This window comes from Haemaphysalis longicornis, unplaced genomic scaffold, assembly GCF_048455015.1.
Source record: "Haemaphysalis longicornis isolate Haplotype H1 unplaced genomic scaffold, Haemaphysalis longicornis Haplotype H1 scaffold_12, whole genome shotgun sequence".
NCBI classification, from domain to species: domain Eukaryota; kingdom Metazoa; phylum Arthropoda; class Arachnida; order Ixodida; family Ixodidae; genus Haemaphysalis; species Haemaphysalis longicornis.
In genome coordinates, this window is record NW_027526225.1 from 79,231,755 (window position 1) to 79,251,956 (window position 20,202).

Consider the following 20,202-nt stretch of genomic DNA (forward strand, 5'->3'; position numbering starts at 1 on the left):
CCCCGCGCATAACCCCTAAGCCTGATTCAGTACCTATTCAGCAATTTTTTTCACTTTTGTTCCTTTCTCTTTCATTTCTTTTACTTGGTCTGTTATCGCATTACTGTTTCTTTAATTAATTCAGTACATGTATTTTTATCGTCGAATAGGACTCCTCTGGTTTGAAGCGAAAATATGGCCGTATGTGAACATTATTTGTTTGCCGCTGTGCTTTCGGTGCCTCTGATTAGTGCTGAACGCTTTGGTGAGTGGAGCAAGGGAGGACAACAATCGTGAATCATTTTATGCATTTTTATTGACCACGAAGGAAATATATTCTCTGCCAGGGCACACTTGCTTTGGAGATGAAGGAGCCCGCTGGCCAAGCAAGTAGGCGGGAGACATAACCAAACGTCTTTTGACTCTTGGCAGCGTCAACAGACACTGACGCCGCCATCACTACGAACACCGGAACGCGCGCACTGTTTATTTCCGGCGAGTTTGAAGCAAACGTCCCTCTGTGGGTGAAAACTCAGTCGGGGTTCCCCACAGGCTCACATCCTTCGCACAGGTAATTCACCACTCTAGCAGGGCTGCTAGGCTCCTCTGTGACGATCTGCTTGGGGCTTAGCGTCACTGAGGCGCTTTGCGACAGTTTTTCGCATTGCCACCAGGCATAATCGAGCCCTTCACTGCACATTTACGTACAACACTTGTCGATACTGAATCGCTAATTTTTGAGCAGCTACATCTGATAACACTCTTGTATGGCACACCATGGGTTATCTGGACACAAATTGGTGCAGTTAGAGCCACTGAGAAAACTAAACAGTACGCCGAGTATTACACTCAACTCTACGAGTGACGACAAGAACGGTCAGACTTTTGTCCGCATGCTACTTTGCCGGCGGCTACGCCAAACTCCCCTGTACAATTTATACACAACAGTCCGTTTACCTTTTTCGCCGTCCGGGACCGAATCCTGGGAGGACATGTTGCCTAGAATGAACACTTTCACACCAGCCAGAGGACAAAGTACCCGAATAAGAACTTCGCTTCATGAACGGTGCGACGTTCACACGGGGTCAAGGGCTGTCCCTAACCGCACTCTTAGCGAATCATTTTTGGAATTATGCTCACTATGAGTGCGAACTTGTTCGCTCTTTTTTTTTTCTCTCCCAACTTTAATGAGCGCCATTATGAAAACAAGGATTTGCTAAAATACTGTTCGAAACGAGATACAAGAGACCGACACAGTACTTGATGTCGCTCGAGCCGACAGAGCCAGCGAGCCGCATCGACTGTGTACAAACGACAAAGGCAGTACTCCGGTTTCGAACACGGTTTAATTCCAAGACAGGCGCAGCGACGGACAGCTCGACTCGAACGGCATCCGTGAAGGCTCGATGACGGCACCGTCCTCCAAGGTGGTAACAAGGACGCATAGATAGGAGGCGGTCTGCACCGAGAGGCAAATCACGTTAAAAAGTCACGTTTAGGGAGATCACCATTCCTCACCGACTGCAAACAGGGTGTAATGATTTCAAGAGAGGCGCAGCCATGTACAGCTCGACTCGAACGGCATTCTGGACGTCTCGATGACGGCCCCGTCCTGCTCGGTGGTGGCCGGTACGCATAGGCAGGAGGCGGTCTGGAACAAAAGGCAAAGCACGTTAGAAATGTTGTAATTTTGAAGGTAATCACGGCTTACCGAATGCGGGGACCATGATTACGCCTGGCAGGAACGGGAAGGGACGCTGAAAGGCAAAGTAACACAGACGAACAGCGACAGAACCACTTTTATTACCAGAAAACACCTCTGTACAAAACACGCGTCGTCGAGCTAGATAGGACAGATGGAGACGTGTACCTGCCTGGCCAGAAGAGTAGTGCATGTTTGCGTGAAGGAGCAAGTGCAATTAGACAGGACACAAGGGTCAGGGAAAGGGGAGGGCGGAGGCGGTGCCGGACGCGAACCTGAAAAGGAACCAAGGACACCAATTCCATCACTCGCCTTTGCCACGGCCCCAATTTGGAGCCGCGGACCGCAGAGCTGCGTTCCGTGCTTCAGTGATGCTCGTTGAAGGTGGCGACGGTATTCCGAACGCCGCGCGAACCGAGGACGTGCGAGCGGAAGGCGTTATCAAAGTGCATACCTCGGCTACCGCGGCGTTCGGAAAGGAAGACCGACTATCACCACAACCTAACGGGGCTTCCGAGCTGAGTCCGACGCTAGAGGCAGCGGCGAAGGGCTCCAACACCGCCACTGCGCCGCTGTCCCGAAAGCTACAGCCTAACGCGCACCGCAAAGCTGTGGCGACAGTCGGAATCCCTGCGTCGCGACAGCCCAGGAAACGTCCGGCTCCGAGGCTAATGTGCGCTCGGTTAGGAAAATTCAGATACGCAAACGTTCGGCGTCTCGAAAAAATGATACGAAAGCCGGTTTCGTGGGCACGCCGCACGTCGCACCGGGCCTTCGGCCACGGAACTCACCACTTGGAAGAGTCGTCGGTGAAGACTGTGAAGCAGCATACCGTGAAGGAAGTCCGTCAGGCCCTCGTGGGTATTCGCTTGCCCGAGCGAGCCGGTTGGGAGCGGGGATGGCACAGGCACACGAAAAACAACTGAAGTAAAAGAAAACGACAATACTTATGGCATTAAAACACCTCTTAGCGCGAACCAAACTTCCCCAATAGACAGTATACCGCGTGGAAAAAAACTCACCCGTCCATCGCCGCCGGCAGCGCCCACCAGCTACTCTGCGCCCGATGCGCAACAGACTGGCATGATGGCGTACCCCTTGTTCTAAAACGCGCTTATCCTGGCATTACAGAGCGCTGCTATTGGTCGGCTACCGCCTACCCTTCCACTCTTTCACATCGGTATCGTCTTCCAGAACATTCTGCCAGTTGCAAAACAAAACGAAAAAGTTATCGCATCAAGTCGCAGCCGCGCGGCCACCGGAGCATGCATGACAAGGCATTTTATGCTGCGTCACGGAGCAAGATAACCTTCTTGTTTGGTGGTTCTTCATGTCGGCTAGGGGCTTCGGCTGGCGCGATTGCACGGTCCTATCGATCATGCGGCCGTTACCGGCCGTCTTCCGCGGCTTTTGAAACCGAATAAAAAACGCCACGTCTTGAAGAAACAGTCGACTGCGCGGGAATACAAATGCTACTGCGTACGGGTCATTGATTGATTGATTGATTGATTGATTGATTGATTGATTGTAAGGTTCAACGCGCCGACAAAATGAAGGCGATGAGGCGCGCCGTATAGTGGAGGGCTCCGGATTGATTTTGACCACCTGGGGATCTTTAACATGCGCCGAAATCTCGTATATACACGGGCGGTTTGGCTCTTCGTATCCACTAGAAAAGCGGCCGCCGCGGCCGGGACTCGAACCCGCGTCCCCGTTCTCAGCAGCACAACGCCTTAGCCACTGAGCCATCGTGGCGGGTGCGTACGAGTCGTGGCTGTAATAAAATTAGTGCCCTTTCCACTCTTTGAAGAAAAAATTCCCCCGCACCTCCCCGAAGGGAATCGTGCAGAAATGCGAATGCATTGGGTGCACCGATGAGTGTGTTGCGAGTAATGGCGTAATTAATGACGAGAGTGTGAACGTAATCATTTATTCATCAGCACCTGTTTGTGTTATCGTTGTACCTGACGGCCACAATCGCTGCCTTGTGATCGCTAAAGTGCACGGTCAAATGGTCTTTAAGAAGCATACGCGCGTCACAGTTTCGCGTAAAGACCAGATCAATGCAACTCGCGTGAATGGTAGTGGGGCATGTGTCGAAGCCGGCAGAGAGACAATGCATAGAGAGCCTGGTCTGCATGTACTCGACCAGCCACTCGCCACTCTTCTTGCGCACGTCAACGTTGAAGTCGCCAACCAAGACTAGTCAGAGGGTTTGGAGCGCACGCGCACACTTTCCATAGCCGCGTCCAGCTGCACGGCAACGGCGTCTCGAGCGAGGTTGGGCGCGAGGTACACGGTCACCACAAAGACTCCGTCTCCGGTGTAGGCAAGGGTGTACAAGTCCTTGTACGGAGACGTGTCTCGAACGGGAGACGTGGCAACGGCGTGCGATATCAAGTTCCCTCGGGCGTGTCCTCTGCCCTTGCCCTCCGCTACTCCCGTCCGAGCTACCACCTGCTCCGGTTGCTAGGGGCGAGGAGGAGCGCGGAGAGATAACACCTGCGGGCGCACGCCGACGGAGCACGACAACCTCCGACTAAGAAATGCATTCGCATTTACGACGACGACGACGACGAAGGCAGAACTACGAGGCGCGCGCTCACGTGCGCTCGCGCTAGAGGAATGCAGGCGCACGCCGGCCAACGGAGCAAGACAACCCCCGGCTAATAAATGCATTCGCATTTAAAATTACCTTCGAAGCTGGACGCAGTTCACGGAGTGCATGAAAGGAAACACGTTTGTTCGTAAATAGCGACTGAGCATACTTCCTAGCCAATTAGCTGAATGAAACTTGGAAGGACCCAAGGTTCAGTCTCGCGGACAAGCTAGGAGCTGACTCCCGCTTCATAGGCATCTCACTGTTCGTGTAACACACCAACCCAATCCGCTTGATCACTGAGAGGACACTGGACAAGTCGCATTGGGCCGTTTGACGTCCGCGTTTAAACCTCCCGCCAGCACAACGGTGGCGCCATCAGTAAGGACCGCGTGCACGCACCCCTCCCCCCAAGCCGTGCACGCTGGCAACCGGTTATGTGCGCGGGCTTAGAAGTGAAAGAAACCTGAACAAGTAATAGTGCCCCACGTCGGCGTTTTAAGCGGGCAAGTTGCCCTTCATCCGGGAGGTATTCGCAGCTACTCGACGAGCTGAAACTAGAGGGCGCAGTGCGGCGGTAGCGGCTTTCTATACATGGCGAAGTTGCGCAAGACAAACAAGGTCAAAGAAGAAACGACAAGAAAATGCGCCTGTCCTTTCGTTTCTTATTTGCCCTCGTTGGTTTTTGCGCAACGTTGCCATCTATCGCCTCCAACCACCATGCCGGAGCACCGATAAGGCGAATGTATGCAAATGCGCACGCTAGCGAAACCAAAGCTTTTCGCACCACCTATCAGCTCACCTATCAGCTGATGGGACACTCGTTACAGCGCTATGATGTAAAGGGAAGATGGCGCGATAACTCCCAGCAGAATTCCAAACGCAATCGTCAAAGCACACCTGGCAAACACTACGCACCCGTAGGCCGCTCCGTGCTTGTGAATGTGTTGCTTTGAACAGCGACAGTACTTCCACAATACGAGGATGGGAGCGCAACGCTGGCGAAAAATCTCGTACGGCGCCTTCGGCAACGCCCCTCGCATGGAGGAAGTAAAAAGTTAGGAGACGGCGCCACCGGAGAAACGTGAAGCCTATACATAAAAAGTAAAATCGAATTAAGTCGGCCCAGGTGTCACTGCACCACGTGACCCCACCGCGCCGCCGCCGTATGGGCCGCCGCGCATTCTTCAATTTCGTATGCTCGAAACTGCTCTGCGGCCCGTTGTCGCGAAGGCTGCTATATGTTGGTTTTTTCCCCACGGCTTTTGTCTTTTGCACGTACGCGGCACTCCTGCCCGCACGCGGGCATGGGATCGCCGAGCAGACAATAAATGCAGGAAGGACGGGGAAAAGTTACCGCCAACCAAACACGAGCAGTGCCCCGGAGTCGGAGACCACCGCCGCCGCCGGCCCACCCGACCATGGAAGAAGAAGAAGAAGAAACACATTTATTTGGGAGCAGAGTTAGTCATGGAGGAAAGAAAAGTTTAGGAGGGAGCGTCACGTGACAATTGTGAACCCTAGTCATAAAAAATAAAAAGGAAAACTGATGGGAGTTCCACTCTCACGTGACAGGCAAGCATGGATTCCTCCATGCAGGCAAGCGGTAGTTCTTTGCGCCTCACGTGGCCGGGCCGTTCGCGTATTCGAGTTTCGGCGACGAGTCGTTGCGCGCAGCTCTGCCTGCAACCCGAAACGCGCAGCGGCCTGATCGTGCGGGCAAAGTGGTCGGACGGGAGAGGCAGAAAACATCTTTGTTTACTGAGCTTTCGGACCCGTCGAAGTTCACGCCGCAGTCGGAGAGTTGTGTGCCGCGCGCCGCGTCCATCAGTGGATATGATCTTCACAACTTTGCCGCTCAGGCAAAGTTGAAAAGATCAGCCATTTCAACCACTTCTTTAACCATTTATTGCCAAGGCGCAGTCAGTCCACAATTCAGCAAGGTCACTCCCAGGCGTAATCTAGCATTCTCTTTTTTTTTTTTTTGTCATATACGTATCTCACCGATCGAGCGGTACTCAGCGGACAAACAGCCGGCGTACTGCTTGCGACGCGAGGTGGTCACACCCAACATAAGGGTTCTGAACCCTTTGTTTTCCAGTGCACTGAAGTAGATAAAAAAGTTATTACTTTTGCAGTGCGCAGCCAGAAGTGGCGAAGACCGGAGATTTCCGCTTCCCGCTAGCAGACGACGCTCGCTTTCCTAGCGCAACTCGCAGGGTACAGAAAGGGTGCAGAAGCGTGCAGCCAGATTTGTTACAGGTAAATTCAACTTCAATGTAAGAAGCTCTGTCATCCTAGATAACTTAGGGTGGCAAACATTATGCTCGCGTAGAAAAATTTGTAGATTAAAGCTTCTCCATAACATTAAGATAGGATCAACTGGAATTACCAAAAAAAACTTACCTAAAAACGCCGAATTACGTGTCCGCGCGAAGAGACAATTTAGAAAAAATTAAACCGTTCCAGTGCCGCATCAATGTATTTAAGTATTCCTTCTTTCCCAATACAATTAACAATTGTAACGTGCTCCCGAATGAAACTGTGCGCTCACCGAATGTTTTGACTGCTCTAGAAAGTGTTTCATGAATGCTAACATTTGATTTACTGCTTTTGACCGTGTATTGTTGCTATGTTCTGAATTATGTTCTGTTGCTATGTTCTGCTGCGTTCTGATTACCGAGACAAACCTGTATTCCCATTCTATAGCTTGTATTTCTGATTACTTGTTGTTTTTGTGATTACTAATTAACCCCCCTACAAAAATGCCCAACGGGCGCTGTAGGTATTTGGAATAAATAAATAAAATAAAACCGCAGCGCCGCGGTGGCGAGATTCGCGGCCGGCCGCCTTCTCTCCACGGCCGCGGCGGGGAGATACGGAACTGAAACTAAAGCGTGGCAAACTGTTCGCATGGCGACGCAGTGAAACATACCCCTCGCGAGGGGCACGATCAAATGCAGAGCATTTCCGGGGGCGCACGACGTTAAGTAGTTTGCGTTACGTTAATGTTGTTGCACTTGTGGCAACTGCTGACGAGAGAGCGCTCGTCAGCAGTAAAGTTGGCAGCCTCGGCGCACGTTGAGTCCGAGAGAGGGGAGAGAGTGTCCTTGAAACGTGCCTGGGCGCGCTATCGAATGTTGATCGCGCCGATAGCGAAACGTCTGAGCCGGGCATGTCGAGGCGAGCGATGCGGACAACTACGGACGCCAAGAACGGGTGACATCGTGAGTTAAAGAAATGCTCTGCATTTAAAACGTACCACCACGCCGGAGCACCGGAAAGGCGAACGTATGCAAAAGCGCGCGCGAGCGAAACCAAAGCTAGTCTCACCCCCTCCCCGCCGACACGACACTCGTTACGCGCGATAACTCAGCAGAATGCCAAACGCAATCGTTACAGCACACCTGGCAAACACCGTGCAGCTGTAGGCCGCTCCATGCTTGTGAATGTTTACGGCGGCGCGTTCGAGCGATCCAACGTCAGAAGTGAAATTCGGCTTGCAGCTCGTGAGGGTGCTTCGTAAGAATGCGATCGAAGTCTCGCCTTGCTTTGAACAGCGACAGCGGCAGTGCTTCCACGATACGAAGCTTGGAGCGCAACGCTGGCGAACAATCTTGTACGGCGCCTTCGGCGACGGCCACCTCCACCGGCAGCCAGACGGAGCCACTAAATGCTACCGCGGGCCTGAGCGTGGTGGATTTTCCGTAATGCATTGTGCGGAAGGAGCCCGAGGAGCAGGGGGGTAAAGCGAGCTCCGAGACCGTACGAATCGTGGGCGCTGACATGATACAATTTCCATGGTTGCCAGATCAATTGTATTCAGTCTTCTAAAAAGTTGTTCCGTAATTATTTAACTAAAAGAAAAAATTGAAGCAAAATAGTTACAAATAATTGCTTCAGTACTTTATAAAAAACTTTTAGTGTAATTAAGCTCTTATTAGCGGTGAAAGAGTAACTGTGTAGTTCAGTTTTGGTTTCGATTTTCTTTAAGTGTGCTATGAAGTGGCGAGGCCCTTGCGCCTGACTTGCGTAGTGTGTGTGTGCAGCCTTCAGCTCAGATCTGCGTGCGTGCAAAACGAGTACAACTGGTACAACTCGGATGCACGCGCTGAGCAAGTGCGTCCCCGGGCGCTTGCGAGGCTGTCATTCTTTTTTCACGTTAAGCACCCTATCTATTGCCCCTGAACTGACGCCGGAACAGCGATTCTGATCTGACCTTGACTACCGCAAGTTCACTACAGGCTACGGAGTGGCAGCCAGCGATCGTTCCCGTTGGAAGAGAAATAAAAGGAGCTTTTATAATCGTTCGGTTCCAGTTGTTTTATTCATGCAACTTGTTAAAGCTCTTCGTGCTTCGAACTTTCGCGCAAACGTTCGTGAAGGTAGAACGAAAAAATAGGTAACGAAATGCGGTTTCTTTTTTAATCAGTCAATGTTCTCTCCTCGCGCGCTCTGTGAGGTAAATTACTGCCATTCAATACTGCGCATTCAGTCCCGCAAGCTTTCTCTTTGAAGTGGTGGAAAGCAGCTAGAACTTGACGAATACAGACAGAAAGGAAAACGGGACATGCCGCGGACTATATTTCGCTACTCCCTTGGCATGCATTCTTCCACTCCGTTGGCATGCAATCGACGGCGCTCTTTCGTTCCTGTGCTTCAAAGCGCCGCGACTCACCGGAAATATCAGCGTTGGCCCATGCGATGTCTTTTTTGCGTGTGTCAATATAGGTTTTACATTGAGCTAAAGCCACAGTCAGTTAGTTCACTACACTTCGTTTGAAAAGCATTGAGCGACTCGCAAAATGATACAGAACGGCAAATAAAGCGGCACAGCACAAAAATGCACGGAGATCATACGGATATTCATTTTCTGTGCACCCAGTACGGATCAGCTGACTCCTTGGCGTCCTCGCGCATGCGATCAGTCGCATTCGAGCTTGCGCGCAAGTGTTGCGTGAGCGTTGCCACATCTTGCTCAAATAGTCTCAGTACATACAAGTCGCACGTACGCTAAACCGAAAACACGTCGGTTACCTACCCACAGGAGATAAACTACGCAATGCTGTCGACGCCGCCCACCAAAATCCGCCTGGCCAGCGGTCCGCCATGTTACAATTTCTCCCGGCATGCTTCGCTAGCCGGACGCGGAAACACCGCAGTAGCACGTTGCCAGATTACAACCCATCGCTTTCGCCGTTTTTAGCAAGCAAAAGCTCATCTGGCAACATTCAAATCGTTGTATCATGTCTGCCACCGTGTGTCGTACGGTTCCAATGCATTGGCTCAGCGGCGCGCTTTCCCTCTAGAGTCAGTATATTATCTCTATCCCGAGGAGAGGAGAAAGCGGCTTCAGAGGAGGTTGGCTTGCCGAAGCTGGGCCGCCTGACGTCATGCTCCCTCCTAACATTTTTCTTCCTCCATGGTTTTTGCTTCCTTTCTAATGGCGGCGCAGCGGGTGCACAGTGTTGCCAGAGTGGCTTGCTGCTTTTCCGCCAACGATTTGGCCATTTTGCAAAGGGTCTATTGCTGAATCGCACATTCATGTGCAGCTTTAGCCTTTAGTCCTTTCAACGGTATACGTACTCTGTAGTTATTTAGCGAAATGTAAAATATTTTCGCGCAGCTAATATTTGTGTGAAAACTTGCTTTGTGCACAGTTTAAAGTTCTAGCACGTTGCGCGACTAAGCTCCACAGCCATGGAAACTAGCCCATACAAATGCATGTGGAATAAGATTTGACAGCAAATAACACAAAAAATATTCAGAAACCTGGAGAGTTATTTTAGAGTTTTCATCCCCGCGTTGACTTCTTGCTTTATACCAAATATCACTTTCCTGAAGTGGTTTTTCTAGGTTTCCGAGAGGTCGGAATTTTGAGCGAGAAAGCTGGGAATGTACAAAACCAACGTGTTTTGTTTCGAGCACTCTGTGGATTGCGCTTAGCTTTGCTGGTCCTCCTCATCACAGAGTGGAAGTGCACTGAATTTTTGCGCATTATTTCGTTTTCTCCGGGCCTTGGGAAACGTGCGTACAACCCTTCCGAGCGCTTAGTAGTTGCAATAACCGGAGGTATAGTAGAGTTTCAGTATACTGCTGGCCAACTGAACTGTTGCGATCGATTCTGTGATCAAATGGCCATTTTCGCTGGAGAAGGAGGAGTAATAAACGTCCCTATGAAGCAGTTCGCCTTGGGGAAGAGTCCTTATTCCAGGCCCCCTTGAGACCGTCCGGCTTCTTGGGCTCTCTTCACCAGTCAAAGCTGGTCGTCAGGGTCCGAGCTGGACAGCTAGTGCTCTCTCCCAGTGCTCAGAGACGGGAAGGGCAGAGGGGGGGGGGGGGGGGGGGTTCTTATCGCAGCCCCACCAAATATGATAAAGCGTGCCCGGAGCCTCACAGAAGCGGCATTGCGAGGAGTACAGGATGGGGGCCAGAATGTGGGCTCTAATTGGGTAGGGAAAGGTGTTGGTTTGGATACCTCGAAGGTGGCGTTCTTGTTCTTTTGTGAGGTTTTTGTGTGGAGGAGGGTACATTGTTCGCTGCAGGCGGTAGTGCTGCGTGATTTCTGTGTAGGACAAAAGGGGACAGACACGCCACTGCTCGCCGAACTCCTGACTAGCCCGGTGTGTCAAATCTCGGGCATGCTGGTGGGCAGCTTCGTTGCCGGGCTCATCGGCATGGGCGGGAGCCCAAATAATCCTTACGGGAGGATGCTGCAGTAGAATTTGTGTGGCGCAGCGTGAGACGAAGCCGCTCGAGAATGTTCTACATGCTTGTTGGCAGACCGTAATGATGACCTCTGCAGGTGTTTGAGCAATTGCTAGGGCTATGGCCACTTCTTCTGCCTGTAGTGCATGGGTTGCAGGAATTGATGCACTTGTGAGGAGGGCTTGAGCTGTAGTCACAATAGCTCTCCTCCCGGTATAGGAGGCTGCGTCCGTGTATACTGTGGTGGAGTTTTGGCCGTACTGTTTGAAGATAGCTCTTTAGCTCCGGCGTCTCTGCGAGCCTGATGGTGCGTTGGATGCATGTTCCGGGACAGGGGGCCACATCAATGAATTGGCGGACCTCATGCGGAAGCTGAGTCGCATCGGCCTGGGGGTGTTGAAGCGGTGAGCGCAGGCACAGCTGGTGGAGCTCAGACGTAATAATTGGTTCATATGATGAGCTTCGAGGAGTTAATCCAAGGTATTATAAACTCCCAAGTGTAGTAGTTTCTGTGTCGAGGTGCTGACAGGTAGTCCCAACGCCAACTTGTATGCTTTGCGTATGGTAGTTTATACTCTGTCCTTTTCACCCTTCGACAGCACAGCGTGGGGGAGGGCATAAGTCACCCTAGAGATGACAAAGGCTTCGACTAGTCTTAGCACATCCGCCTCTCTCATACCTCTCGTCTTTGTGTTGACCCTGTGGATCATGTGGGAGACTTGCTCAGTGGTGTGCTTAAGTCAGTCCAGCAGTTTGGTGTTGGAGCGATCCGCTTAATTGTAGAAGCATGCCTAAGATTGTCACCTGCTGAGTTGGAACAATAGCGTGGCCATCCACTTCTAGGGAGATGGTTGGCGACCCGGGAGGGAGTTTTTTACGTGGTGAGGCGATAAGCAGCTCAGAGTTTTGCGGCGCACACGCTAGGCCACATTGTCCTGCGCATTAACTGAATTAATGTCGGCCGCCTGTTGTAGGTTGGTCTCCATTTCCCCCATTGACCCTGAGTGGCCCATATGGTGATGTCATCCGCATATAATCCATGGCGTATGCCTGGTATAGCATCCAGGAGCGGAGGGAGGCCTATGAGAGCTATATTAAACAGCAATGGGGAAAGGACCGCCCCCTGGGGCGTGTCCTTGTTGCCGAGAGAAACTGTATTGGAGTTTAAATCTCCCACCTTCAGAATGGCTTTTCTGCCGTCGAGGAAGTCTTGAATGTATTTGTAGGTGCGTTCCCCGCAGTTAAGGCCATTCAGTTGTTTAAGTATGGCCGTATGACTGACATTGTCACACACCTTTTAAATCCAAGGCTAAGATGGCTTTTGAGTTGTCCCTCGAGAATTTCAGCATAATCTCTTCCTTCAGTTGAAGAAGGATGTCCTGCGTGGTGAGGTGATTACAAAATCCACACATGGTATGTGGGAACATGTTATGTTGTTCGAGGTACTGCTGTAGCCTTTTGTGGATGACGTGCTCTAGAAGCTTTCCCAAACACGAGGTTAGTGATATAGGGCGCAGGTTCTCGGTGCTTTGTGCTCTTCCAGGCTTCGGAATAAGGCGCACCTCTGCCGTCTTTTATTCTTCCGGAAGTTGGCCCGACCTCCATACCATGTTCAGGTGGGAGGTGAGTTCAATAATGGAATCATCATCCAAGTTCGCTAGAAGCTTGTTGGTTATGCCGTCCACCCCTGGGGCTGTGTTGCGTCTGATGGTTTGCAGTGCCGCTTTTACTTCATGGATGTAGATGTCTTCATCCAGTTTGAGATTTGGTTGTCCAGAGTACGGTGTAGCGGCGTTTTTGAATGGACAGGGAGGTACTTGTCCAGGAGAGACTTCATGAGGGCAACGGAATCTCCTGGGTGAGAGTGAATTATTTTTTGCAGGGTTTGATTTGACTCGGTCTGGCTTTTTGAAGGGTACATAAGATATCTGAGCAGTCTAAGAGTCCTCGTTGTACTGAGTTGGCCCCGGAGACTGTCGCAAAGGGATAGCCAGCTTTCTTTGCACAGGTGAGCCGCATAGCGGGCTGCTTCTTCTGTTAGAAGGGCTATCCTCCTTTTCAAACGACAGTTTAGGCGCTGTCGTTTCCAGCGTTTGATGAGGCCTCTTCTCGCTTCCCATAAGTGGAGGAGGTGAGGGTCTACACAGGGGGTTGTAGTGGTTGTCCGATTTTTTATTTGTGAAACAATTCATATCCTTGCGGTTTGGGTGGCCCATTCCTCTAGAGTGAGCAATGGGGTGGTTGCACTGTCACGTCGGGCTTGTTCCCTTCGCTCCCGAAATTTAGGCCAGTCCGTGAGGCTCGCCCTGCCCAGAGGGATAACGTATTCTTCTCCGAGTATTGTCGAGGCTAGGATCGAATGGTCACTTCCCAGGTTAACCCCGGTGTGAGACCACATAGCCGTGACGTTCCCCGTAGTGATGGAGAGATCAGGGGACGTGTCTTTGGACTATGTTACCCATGCGGGTAACAGCGTCTCCAAAGACATGCGGGTACCCATGCGCGTGCCCGCATGGTACCGTTGGTACCCATGGTACGCGCGGGTACCCATGCGGGTACCCATGCGCGTGGGAGTATGCGGGTCCGATAGCAGGATGAAGTTTTCCTCTTCAAGGATGGAATGCAACGCGGTTCCTCTCTTGTTGGTGTAGCTGTATCCCCATAAAGGGTGCGCGGCGTTAAAAATTCCTACTGTGATGAGGGGATTAGGCAATGCAATGCGTTTTGCTTGCTTGATGACGAAAGAGAGGTTTGCATCTAGGCCCCTTTGACGACAATATATGTTTAGTAAGTAAAGGCTCTGCGCCACTTTAACTTTCCTCGGAACAATTTCTGTTAGTATTCCACTTTTTTTTTCGACTGCTGGAGCGAATGCTCTATAGCTGTGATCCGTTTGCTTATTAGCGTGGCGAGAGAACTTGAGGGTCCGTATTCGTGTAAGATAAAGCCGGGATATTTTGCGGGGAGTTTGTTTCCTGACGGGTAATGACATCTGGTGACTCCTGAGCCGTGGCAATGTACTGAGCCAATGAGCTGGCCTTGTTCTTGTAGCCCCTACAGTTCCACTGCCATATGGTGAGTTTTGACGCTTGCGTAGGAACGCGCCTATTCTTGGAAGTTGCCATCTTGAGAAGTGGCATCTTCTGCCAGGTGTGACGGCCGGCTGTAGGCCTTGAGGTCTCGGCGAGAGTAACGAGCAACATTCGTCTGCCCCTGTACTTCTAATTTATCTAATCTTTGTGTGATTTCTTTTAACATTACCATAATTTGCTTTACGGTTTCGGCAATTTGGGTATTCTATTGAGCCAGCGGGACTTCTATCGTGGTGGCAGATTGGTAAGTTGGTTCTGAATTGGGTGCTTGCGGGGGTGTTGGTGCTGGGCGTTCGGGTTTTTTTTGCGTTTCTCAGGCGTAGTGTTTGCCCCTTGCCTAATTTCTACCTGGACCGTCGTTTGATTGGCCCTTGCATGAAGCTCTGTTTCCTGCCGCATCCAGCAAGAAACACGCGCTCTGTTAACCGGGTTAACCGGGACGTGAACCGAGTTAACGGGGACGTGAACCGAGAGGAAATGGTAGCTGGTACCAGCTGATTTATGGTTAAATTCCTTGGTGGGACCAGCTGGTCCCAGGCGGGAATTTAACCGTAAAACAGCTGGTGTGAGCTACCATTTTCTCTTGGGCATGTTTGATAAATTGGTTATTCACTTCTGCATCTCCGTCGGTTTGCTCAACTCTTGCAAGGAAACCTAGGTTGGTAAAATTGGTTGTGTCAAGGTGCTTAATTTGCATTTGGGGCGTAATACCTTTTTTTATTTCGCTATGGTAATGCTGATTTGGTGAGCCCACATCACTCCGGTAAAAGCATAAATAACGCGTCAATTAAAATGCTCGCGTTCGTTTGCTCTATAATTGCGCACATAAATATAAATCTCAAGTTCTCAAAGGGGTCGTGGTACCAGGATTGACTTTCGGAAATCAGGTTCTGTGCATGAAACCAGAGACCGAAGCGGGCCTGGAGGTAAACCAGAGGGCGGTATAGGCAGACTGGCCGTAGGGGCCCACAGCAAAACTACGAACGAAGCGGTACAGGGGGATCTGGGCTTGTCGTCCTTTGAGGCAAAGGAAACATAAATCAAGATAAAATTGGACTAGCGACTTCGCGACATGGAGGACGAAAAATGGGCCGCGAGAGTGTTTAAATACCTGTATATGAGGAGCATGGACACGCGGTGGAGACGGAGGACCAGACCACTGACCAAGTGGTCTGGTCGGCAGGGAAAAGCGGGGTATGCATAACAGTTAGAAAGGAAGTAAAGACAGCAGAGACGACGAATTGGGCACAGAAAATGGAAGGTAAAAAAATGGAGGAAACTAGAAACCAGAAAGGAAGGTTTCTATGGGGTAGTGCATTGCTGCTTGATGCACGGGGGATGTGTCTGAGAACCCGGACATACAGGGGTATCTACAGGCAGCAGGATGAAACGTGTATGCTGCGGCTGAGATCGGGAAACTGTAGACCATATTGTCAGGGACTGCGCAGAGATACGACTGCCACGGGGCGATGGGGAAGCGACGTTGGAGGGGGCTTTGGAATTTGGGGTGAGGGGCCATCGAGGTGACGAATAGGCGGCTCGAACGGTGGTGGAGGAAAAGTAGGCAGGAGATGGGTACGCAGGCGGAGTAATCATACGGATGAAAATGGGAGAAAAAAAGGAGGGAGGGAGCGATGGGAGTTTTAAAGAGCGGTGAGGGGGAGACAGGGAGGAGGCAGATTAGGTAGGGCAATTGATTAGAGTAAAACAGACAAGTTATTTGCTGACAACCGACGTGCCTGTTCAAAGGGAGAGCCACTAATCATCATTATCACGATCGCCCTGCAACGCATTCTGTTCCGCCTCATTCTAATCTGTCGTATTCTTCTTTTCTGTGTGTGCCAGCGAATCCACCTGTGACCCGCCGCGGTGGCTCAGTGGCTAAGGCGTTGCGCTGCTGAGCACGAGGTCGCGGGTTCGATTCCCGGCCGCGGCGGCCGCTTTTCTGATGGAGGCGAAAAGCAAAAACGCCCGTGTGTACGAGATTTCGGCGCACGATAAAGATCCCCAGGTGGTCAAAATTAATCCGGAGCCCTCCACTACGGCGCGCCTCATCGCCTGCGTTGCGTCGGCGCGTTAAACCCCACAATCATCATCATCGAATCCACCTGTGTAACAACTGCGATTGAATAAAAAAACAACCGCCTTCGGAGTGGAGGTGCCGGGGTTCGAACCCGGGGCTTTTCACATGCGAAGCGAACGCTCTACCACTGAGCTACACCCCCGGGCTGGATGCGGACCTTTCTGAAATGCTTTTGAGGATCGAATGTTTTTCTCAATGACCGCTGCTTCGGTTTTAGGCGACACAGTGAGCGCTATGAGCCTGCAGCTACAACACGCCCGGTTTGTCGCAGCACCACCGCCTGCAAACCTTCGACGCGCGTTGTGGGGGACTTTCGTTTTTCTTCGGCAGATGGCACCACATTGGTATTTTCAGGGCTTTCCCTAACGGTTTTCCCTAGGCTTTCCCTAACGGTTTTCTCAGGGCTTTCCCTAACGGTTTTCCCTAAGCCTCTAAGTGTGGAACTGCCCAGTTATATGGTAAACCGAGAACAATAGCACACCTTATTTCTTATAAACATGGGAGGCGAACCTGGCCAGTGAGGCCTTGGAAGACTGGCGCCAGCTGACCGACAGGGCCTGCGGCCTGGGCCGGGGCACAAGCTTCTGGGGCCCTGGAAAAAGGACTCCGCTCAAGTTTCTCTATTTAATCCCTTCCCAAACCTCAATAATGTTTTAAACTGATCTAATCCTCTCAGAGCCTGGGGATAGACGTAGCTGTTCCCTGCCGACCGTGTCGCCCATGTTGCACAGTGGGCTATCGTAATTGCTACGGTGGTGACGAGCCGGAAACCACCAACTCCGTCAAAGCTAAACCCGACTGCCTGTTGCAAGGACAACCACAGGCGAGAGCCATGACCTACAGCTACAGCTCCAGCTCCAGGTTCCGAGGCGGCCAAGAGATAAGTTTCAAACTAATAATTTCAAACTAATGTCATTACTGACCGGAAAAGGCAGCGAGCGCGGAACATTATTTATTTATTTATTTATTTACAACATACTGTGGTCTTGGCAGGAGAGGCCCAAAAAGTCTTTGTGGCAAACACGCGTCGCGGCAGATATTTGATAATCGCTATTACTAAAATTGCGAATGAAAATACTTAGCACAGTTTTTTACCACATTATCGTCCCTTATCTTGCATGTGAAACTTTATTTTCGCGGTGATTGCCATTTTAGCGATCGGTGACACGATACGTGCCACGTGTGTACATTTTTGCTCGCAGGCAGCGCCATCACCCGGCCTTTCTCCGTATGGCGCGTGCACGGGAAGTCTGCTCCGATTCGTGCTGCCTCCTGCTCCGCGCGGGCCGGCACGGATGTCGTGCGTCGTTTCCGAGTGCCGAACCACTTCATGCTTCCCACCTTAAATTCGTTTCTTGCTAAATGACGCGCGATATCTACCTATTTAGCGACATCGTATCCCACAATGTTGTTCCGGAAAGCAATAAAAACACGTTTAAGAACACAGAGCGTTGTGGTCGTGTAATGGGGAAACTCCGCATATGTTTGAGCCCATCGGTTCGCGTAGGAAGCACTGCAAAGCACCCGGTGACACGGCCAGCCTGTGAAGGCAATGCAGTATGCGGTAGCTACAGGCGCTCAGGTACGAAATATGTAGTATCTAGGAGTCGTTTTAGAGAATTACTTAAAACACAGTAGCATTATGGCTAAATAAATCCACGCGGTGACAACCCAAGACAATCAAGATTAATAAAGTTTAGATTACAGGCCTATTTAATTCGGAACTTCGCTCAGAAAATTGGGAACAGCAAAGCGGCGCTGCATATCGTTGACCGTCTTCCGGATATGACGTTACTTCCGGTCGCTGCCTCTGGGTACCTTACTCTCGGATATTCTAGTTCGCTGTACTCTCGGTTTCTCGCTCTTCCGGCGGTGCGGGAGTGTGCAGTGGGCGGGGCGTTGGGTCAACTTAATCGACGTATACTGCTGTCCCCAAGCCGTTTTTTTTTCTCTCCCTTTTGTATCACCCACACCTGCTCAAAGCTTGGAATACAGGCTAGCAGTAAGGTATAAATAAATAAATAAATAAATAAATAAATAAATAAATAAATAAATAATACAGGCATTAGCTATACCGGTGTATTAATTAAAAAAATTAAGAGTGGCTTAGCTCGGCTATGACAGGATATACGTAGCGTGAGCTAAGGTTCAACTGGTTATTCTTAAGTTTCCTGGTTGTCTAGGATTAGCTGATTATCATGCTTACTGCTGTTAAAACGATTTCCAATCCAATCCAATCCCAATTCCAATCCAATCTAATCCGATGCTGCTCAAGCTTGCGCAGCACGGCCCTTCAAGGTCCACGCGAAACTGCTCAACCTCGGCCACTGTAGCTTACGCTACAAAATATAGTTTTACTCGGCTTTAAAGCCACTTCAGTATACCTTTAATGCTTTCTCATTCGAGAGAGAGAGAGAGAGAGAGAGAGAGAGAGAGAGAGAGAGAGAGAGAGAGAGAGAGAGAGAGAGAGAGAGAGAGAGAGAGAGAGAATAAACGTTTATTTAAATTAACAGGGGGGATGGTACTGAAGCTTGAAGGAGGCGTCCTCAGACCAAGATCCCTTGAGCGGGGCAGCATCGACAGCCCTTTGAGCCAGACAAAGATGGTCGTCCAGGCCGGTGCTCGCCAAGGCACTCTCCCAAAGTTTGGCAGTGGAAAAGTGCAGATTGGGGGGAATCAGAGGATTGGTCACTCCCGCCGACCTTATGGCGTAGCGTTCCGGGTTCTCCGCAAAATCGGCAATGCGGGGAGTTCTGTCGGTTAAAAAGGTGAAGCCGGATAGGGTGTGGGAATGTATTTGTCTGGAGAGCACGTAGATGACGTCCGTGCTCTCGGGTAGACATTTATGGGGGGGAGCGAGTGTCTGACGCGACAGCCTGTAGTGCTGCGTGATCTCTGCGTAAGAGGTCAAGGGCTTCATGCGCTCGGTTTCGGCCACGCTGCTCTCGGCGCCCGCTCGGTGGGTCAATCCGCATTCAACGCCCATAAGAAGTAGCAGGGTGTCGTCAGAATTTTACACCCGTTGACAACAAACAGGTAAGTCAGTGTACGCATTCCTGGTAGATATATCATCGCTCGACAATTGCAACTTCGGAGATGCGTTGCACGCAGAGTGTTGAAGACCCGGTTGTATGCAGCGTATACGCTCAAGTATACCCTTTGCAAACAGTTACTGGCGAAGAAGGATTTAACGCTAGAGAAGGCCGTAGAGGAGGCGGCTGAAGCAACTGACAACGATGCAAATTATATGAGTGCAGAACCACCGACAGTGCCCAAGAGGCAAGACTTTGGCTCTGGTTCCCATGCGCTGGAACCAACGTCGCACGCGTCGGCGCTTTTGACGTTTGCAGCGACGCTATACTTGGCAGCGTTTCTATGGCATTCCGTTCTAGTTCCCTGCTCGTCAAAACGGTTGCGGGGAGGAGAGAAGAATAGACACAGCAGCTTCAAAGCCACGAGCAGAAGAAAAAGGCCGAGCATAAACGTCGCCGAATTCCCAGCTTTGTTTTTCGTCGAGAGAAGCGTCGTCTGTTCAAGCCCGCGCCAGCGGCTGTGTCGTAGGTAAGTTCGCGTTGTCTCAGAAGATAGGGTTTCGGTTCTTTTTTCAAATGGTTGCTATCAGTAACATAAATGCGACCATCACGTGTCTTGCATTCACCCGTGTAATAAGGCCGCAGGAAACAATAGCATGTGACATATGATGGCGCGCGCGACAGCCAACAGAAGTCTGTTGGGGCCGGACGTGCCGTAAGTTTTCCGTTTTCGGTAGGCTGTAAGCTCATCGTACACCTATATTAAACAACCCGATGACATAATTTGCTGGCATTCGTATTAAAATCCTGCATTTTGATCTAGACACTCCTCTCCTGGTCTCCTTACGCAGGCTTGCCAGAAGGTGCTTTAACTTCTACGCAGGAGGCCAGCTAGCCGCAACTATCCAAAGAACCCTTCCCCTAATTGCAAGCGAATGATACCGACATCTAGGAATATCGTCCGAACTGGCATTGAAAGTAGCTATTCCAAGTTTAGTTTTACTTGT

At 50.8% G+C, this 20,202-nt stretch overlaps 2 protein-coding genes and 1 non-coding gene across 8 annotated transcripts in view; 1 reads left to right on the forward strand and 2 right to left on the reverse strand.

Annotated features, from left to right (window-relative positions):
• The window catches only part of LOC144162848 (uncharacterized), a 369,290-nt gene that overhangs the window by 10,808 nt on the left and 338,280 nt on the right, over window positions 1-20,202 (forward strand). The window lies entirely within an intron of this gene.
• Window positions 1,287-3,927, reverse strand: LOC144162843 (uncharacterized). Of its 4 annotated transcripts, none has more exons than XM_077693540.1 (5): window positions 2,704-3,874; window positions 2,473-2,603; window positions 1,691-1,736; window positions 1,498-1,630; window positions 1,287-1,438 (listed from the first exon to the last, which is right to left on the reverse strand). In XM_077693540.1, the coding sequence occupies exons 1-5, from the start codon at window positions 2,709-2,711 to the stop codon at window positions 1,325-1,327; spliced, it is 432 nt and encodes a 143-aa protein (XP_077549666.1). In that variant the 5' UTR covers window positions 2,712-3,874; the 3' UTR covers window positions 1,287-1,324. The 4 variants fall into 4 exon arrangements, 3 of the variants coding, with proteins under 3 accessions (XP_077549666.1, XP_077549668.1, XP_077549667.1); XM_077693542.1 differs by lacking the exon at window positions 2,704-3,874 and adding an exon at window positions 1,850-1,956 and having other exon boundaries at window positions 2,514-2,696; XM_077693541.1 differs by lacking the exon at window positions 2,704-3,874 and adding an exon at window positions 1,850-1,956 and having other exon boundaries at window positions 2,473-2,696.
• Trnaa-cgc (transfer RNA alanine (anticodon CGC)) lies at window positions 16,234-16,305 on the reverse strand. Its single transcript has one exon. It is a non-coding gene; the product is annotated as a tRNA-Ala (tRNA).

Coding starts and splice junctions, on each gene's coding strand:
- LOC144162843 (XM_077693540.1), bottom strand. Junction 1,737..2,472: donor ACCGACGACTCTTCCAAGTG/GTGAGTTCCGTG, acceptor TTTGCCTTTCAG/CGTCCCTTCCCGTTCCTGCC. Junction 1,631..1,690: donor AATCATGGTCCCCGCATTCG/GTAAGCCGTGAT, acceptor CTTTTGTTCCAG/ACCGCCTCCTGCCTATGCGT.